We start from the raw sequence: 6,000 nt of genomic DNA on the forward strand, positions 1-6,000 counted from the left end.
TCTATTTCCAACAAGTTATGCTCTGCCCTCTACTCCACAGTATCTCTTGCAGGTGAAACGAGCAAGGATGAATGATATTACAAATGCAAAAAGCCATAGAATCTTTCCCAGAATAAAAGATTAATGAATCATGATGTAAGTTATTATTACCTGCACACGCATTGCCTGACTAAAATGCCTGAAACTTGGGGTAAAATAACAGAATACCTGCTTTCCACTGAGAGAATGATGCAGATAAAGTAGCTTTGTACGGAAAAGTTGCAATACATAACACAGTGAACGTCAAGAAAGGGAGACCCTTTGTTTTAGGCTGGAGAACATACCCACAAGGATATTGAAAACTTTCATCTCCGTCAGATGCCTAACCCAATTTAGGACAAAATCCAGGAACGCATGATTTGCAAAAGTAACAACGATCACATTGTTAACGGCTCTAGACTCGATCATTTCTTTTGTCAACTTGAACACCTTCGATGGAGGCATTTTGCTGCCAGCAGGAGGCTGTTCCCATATTGTTCTTCTTAAAAGGGCTTGATATTCCACTCCTAAGCTCTTGTTCTCATGTCTCCTTTTTCTATTGTCTGATTCTTTTTTTCTAACCTTACTGTTGTCCGTAGGTTGTTCTTCATCATTGCTAGCGGACACGTTTCGATCAATGTCCATTCCTACAGACAAACAACAATCCCACCAAAAAAAGGATCCTTCGTGAAAGAAAGATGAACTAGGAACAAAAATTAAGGATGTGGCAAAATTCAAAGAGATCAGATAAATATCGGGCATCGCTAGAGGAAGCCCACTCGCATTCTAAATGATACGAGCAAAGTGGGTTTCAGACACGGTGCATTCTATTCGCCCAATTCGAATCAATTCAGCATGATGGAGAGCCAAAAATATTCTCTCGACGCGTCTGAGCAATACCAGTGGAAAGCGGAGAGAGCCCGTTTGCAACCTGACCCACATTCCCAGCACCGACGTCCTTGACTCTTGCTACGAATTCCCAGTAAATGGGACGTCCAAGGTAGTAGGAAAAAATGAACACGCAAACCACGACACTGAGCTGAATGCCGACGAAGAAGGGCTTCATAATTGCAAGGAAGGAGCGTTTGAGGAATGCGGGCGATCGGGGTAGAGCAAGATGAGTGATCGGAGAGGTTTAAGACGACGATGTGAGAGTGAGGGTGAGAGTGAGAGAGGGGAAGTCAGGTGTGCAAGCTCGGTGCGGTGCACGGATGAACGCCACTGTGGCACCTCCCCTTGCCTACATGGCACGCCCATGTGTACCCTTCCTTTGAACTTTCCATGCTTCTTTCAAGTTTTTGGGAACACAAGTTCGTTGAGAGCCTATATGGAATCAGCAACTCTTGATTGTTCTCATCCTACATGTTGGTTTTCTAGCCATAATATAAATATATATTAAACCTCGGACATTTGTCCAAGAGCCACCTTCTAGATTTTGAATCCTCCAACGTAACTTAGAAGACTGCGCATGCTAAATAAGTATCCATTTTTCTTTGGTTCAATATATTTTTCAAACATTCTTGCACCATTTCAACATACCATTGCATTGCAAGGCTTAAAGGTATATATTTCTCCAACTCTAACTCCCCATAAACCAACCTAAATTATTTTTTTGACACTTGATTACCACCCTAAAACACTTGTTAGATCCTCTTTCTCATTTTTGTATGTGGACTAAGTATATCAAACAATGTATTTGAATAGCAAGGAAACTAAGATGTCTATAATACATATTAAAGTGCCTTTGTTACATGCATGGTAGCCATAACCAGACCTAAATCCCCACAAGGATTAAAGTTACCCACTTCATTGGAATTCATTGGTAAATATTGACTATTGGTTAGGATTAGTGCGATGCAACTATCGGCATGCAACCCACTCCCTTGAGTTGTTGGTATGCAAGGTCTGATAGACCCTCAGCAACTAATATGGCACCATGATGAAGAACTAGAACTCTTAGATTTAGGACTCATAGAGCACACTAATTGGGTTTCACCCATCGTCATCGTGCCTAAATACAACAAGAAGCTAAGGATATGTGCCAACTTAAAGAATGTGAATGCCACCACAATCGGGGATCACTAACCCCTATTCCTAATAGAAACAATGCTGCAAAAGGTGGCTGGATCAAAGTATACAGCTACTTGGATGGCTTTAGTGGCTATAAACAAGTGCAAATTGCTCCTCACAATCAATTCAAAATAGCATATGCTATAGAATGGGGAATCTTTGCCCATAGATTCATGACCTTCGACCTATGTAATGCCCCTGCCGCATTCCAAAGAGTCATCTTCACCGCCTTCAAGTCATTGTTGCTGAATAAGTTCCTATAGGTATTATTGGATGATTTGTGCATCCACTCCAACAAGTGCCAATTCATGGTCACCCACGGAGTTGTTTTGAGACACATCATTTCTCAACATGGGATTGCAACTGACATGGACAAAATCAAAATCACCATGGAATTGCCACCTCCTACAAATTCAAAAGGTGTACAGGTCTTTATGGGACATGCCAACTACCATAGAAGATTTGCAGTATATGATAGCCAGACCACTTTACAAATATTGGGTGGAATTGTTATCGACAGAAGAGTGCGACCAAGCCTTTGAGATTCTAAAGTGGTGCCTAATCAAAGCACCCATCCTTATATCTCCCAATTGGGATATTTATTTTCATGTTCATACTGTGTCATTTATTTTTTAACAAAGGCTAAAGTCAAGACTACCAACGTTGAAGACAAGATTAAGGTATGCCTCCTTGTGTCTTTATGCAAATTAAGAGATAAAGAAGAAGAAGAAGAAGGAAAGAGTCACAAAAGCACGAGATAACGAAGAAGAAAAAGATCTACCTTGTATTGCGTTCTAATTTAGAGGAAACTCCTCCTAGGGAAGAATGCATAAAGAAAATCTTGTATGATTTGTGGATATCTTTCCATAGGACCTTCCGAGAAGGCCACATCCTTGACCTCTTTGATCACACAATAAGAGTTATACTAGGGATTGTGCCTCATGTTAGGGCACCATACAGGACTACACAATAAGAAAACATGAAGTTCAAACTCTAGCTCGATCATTTGTTGAAGCAAGGCTTAATTATAATTATTTATCTCCATGGGAGCTCTAGTATTATTTTAAAAAGGACACCATCTATGTATAGATTATCGAGGGTAAACAATAAACAATAAATATCATTAACCTAGATTAATGATCTTTTGGATTGGCTCTCTAGAGTCTTCTACATATTTGATCTAAGATCTGGTTATCACCCAATTACAATAAAAGATGATAATATATTGAAGAATTTGTTTAAACGATAATGGACACTATGGATGTACTACTTTGCCTTTGTTATAAATAACTACACTAGTCACATTGATATACCTAATGAGCGATATTTTCCATGAAGATACAGCATATTCCTATATGATATAGTCATCTATTCTAAAACAAAAGAGAGTAGTTGTCAAATTTCTTTGATTTAATAAAAGAGAAAGTGACAAAATTTTGTGTACTAAGGATCTTTGAAATAGGAAAAGCATTCACAGTCACTCATTATGCATTGGAAACAAATAGGCTATGTATTTTCTCAATATGGAAGGGTAGTAGCATAATAAAGTTAAAAGAACATGATAAAAAAGTTTCCTACATATAATATAGAATTAGTTGTAGTTGTGCATGCATTGAAGCATTGGCCAAGAATTGTTCATTGAAGCTCTAACTATTTTATTATCAAACCAAATTTGAATAGTATACGTAGATAATGGAACTTGAAGGAAATTTTAAATGAAAAGGTTTTGATGTAAATATTATTATAGAATTCACAACAAGACAAAGCACCCATAGACGCGCGCACAGACGCATTTCATGAACTAAATAAAAAACTTACGGGCGCGTCTATTTGCACGTCTGGAGACCCGCATCTAATTGCGCGTCTATATATCAAACTTATGTGCGTATAGACGCGCACAAAGACACATAAATAGACGCGCTTATAAACGCTTTTATAGATGCACGTATAGACGCAAGTCGAACAGACAGACGTGAATATAAATGCGTTTTTAAACGCACTGATAGACGCGCTTTTTTTTTAAAAAAAAAATTTACAGAATACTGTGTATGTTGTGTATGCTATATAGTTACAAGAATCCCATATCCACTGTAATTCAATTCTTACAGCCAACCGCATTTTAATTACAATTCCAAATAAAATATTACAACTCCAAAACGCAATAAAATTGAAAGCTCAAAAAGTGCTTGTATATACATATAGCACGAAGCTAAGCCACGTCATGTGGCTTCAAGTACAAAAAATAAGGAAGCTAAGCCATGTCATGTGGCTTCAAGTACAAAAAATAAGAGAAGTCTATATACAAGAGGCACGAAGCCAAGCCAATGGCTTTAAGTACAAAAAAGAATAGTAGCACTACTTCTACGACTAATCCTCGCTGCCTTCTACGCTCCCTTCTGCGCTCCCTTTTGTGCTCCCTTCTGCACCTCCTTCCTCGTCTTCCTCGTCGTCTTGTGCATGGGCCTGTAAACAAGGGACAACATAATCAACCCGTCATCATAGAAGTGTCTCCATGTATCTCCTCTGCGATGGTGGCGGTGGTAGGCTGTCTCCACTGGAGTAGGGTATCTGCCCACGATCTCAAGCTGCATGACCGCGATACACTTTGTGGAGGGATTAGTACAAAGAAACAACCAACCTCCTAATAAACTACATAATCAATATAATTTGAGATCGATACTTACAAATTGGGCCTCCCATGATTCAACACCCCCTGCTCCAAAATGCGCGCTTCCATATTCCTCCATCTGGATCCTCCGTGCCTCCACGTGCCGCAGACTGGGCTCCTCCCTCGCTGACTTCATTGCCTTCTTCCACTCACGCTTGTGAGCGGTGTGGGGCGGGCCCCTTGGAGGTTGACCTGCCTCAAGCCTGGCAAGCTCCGCTAGTGCCTGCCTCTTAAGCGAAGATCTTTTATTGCTAAGTATCGTAACAATCTTTGACTTCCCCCATTTATCTGTGAACTGGCGATTGGGGGGGTTAGGATACCTAGAGCGAACAGTAGCGAGGGTCTCATCAGCCAACCTCTTTGGGTGGTCTTTATAGTGGATAAAGCAATCTCTGTAATTGTTAGCAATTACAGAGAGCGCATGAAGGCCATGATGTCCTTCCCCCGTGCATCCATCAAGATGCCTCCTGTCTGAGTGATGTCATAATAAATCGTACCATCACCCAGAGGCACGTCTAAATCATCTGAATCATCCTCCTCCTCACCGCCACATGGCCCAAAGCACTGTGCCATGCATCCGCCACCGCTCTCCCTGCTACTACGCCTGCTACCCTATCGTGTTGAGCTCGTACGCTGGCCACTCGTAGCTGGGGACTGCACGGGACTACGCTGACCACTCGTAGCTGGAGAACCGAGTCTCGATGGCTGGGGAGTACGTCAACGGCTGCCCGAGATAGAAGGACCTCCTGACGGCATGGGGGAAGGGCATAAGACGGGATGGCAGAACGGACATAAGACGGCATGGGGAAAGGGGCATAAGACGGTACGGGGGAAGGGGCATAAGACGGCTGTGCTGACTCCGCTGGAGTGATCTCAGGTGGTGTGGGGTGGCTCGGAGTCTGTAGTGCTGACTCCTGGGGAGTGTTAAGGGTACCCGTCATATACCCGTATAACTCCGCAGGACTAGGAGGGTGCCCTAAAAGATTATATAAGTCCTTCCAAATCGATTCCCGCGGATCAGGTGAGCTAGAAGCACTTCCTGGCCACATGTTGAACTGGAAAAAAGGAAACAAATCTATTACTTTGGGAGCTGAGAAGAAAGGGGAAGAAAAAAGAGGCTCTATCAGAGCGCGTCTATAGACCCGTCTGATTTGCGCATCTATAGACGCGTCTAACAGAGCGTTTAACAGTGCGTTTAACAGTTCGTCTAACAGTGCGTTTAACGGTGCGTCTAACAGTGCGTT

At 41.8% G+C, this 6,000-nt stretch overlaps 1 protein-coding gene across 1 annotated transcript in view; it reads right to left on the bottom strand.

Annotated features, from left to right (window-relative positions):
- XEG113 (xyloglucanase 113) overlaps positions 1-1,323 on the bottom strand; it is an 85,919-nt gene extending 84,596 nt beyond the window's left edge. Inside the window, exons 1-2 of the mRNA XM_087382449.1 lie at positions 919-1,323; positions 324-665 (exon numbers count right to left, since the gene is read on the bottom strand). Of these exons, the coding sequence (XP_087238575.1) occupies positions 324-665; positions 919-1,084 (508 nt within the window). The 5' untranslated portion in view covers positions 1,085-1,323. The remainder of the gene's footprint in view (positions 1-323; positions 666-918) is intronic.
- Between the last annotated feature and the right edge of the window lie 4,677 nt (positions 1,324-6,000).

The sequence above is a fragment of the Dipteris shenzhenensis genome, chromosome 12, assembly GCF_047967505.1.
Source record: "Dipteris shenzhenensis isolate YYH24624 ecotype China chromosome 12, Dip_SZ_1.0, whole genome shotgun sequence".
Lineage (NCBI taxonomy): Eukaryota > Viridiplantae > Streptophyta > Polypodiopsida > Gleicheniales > Dipteridaceae > Dipteris > Dipteris shenzhenensis.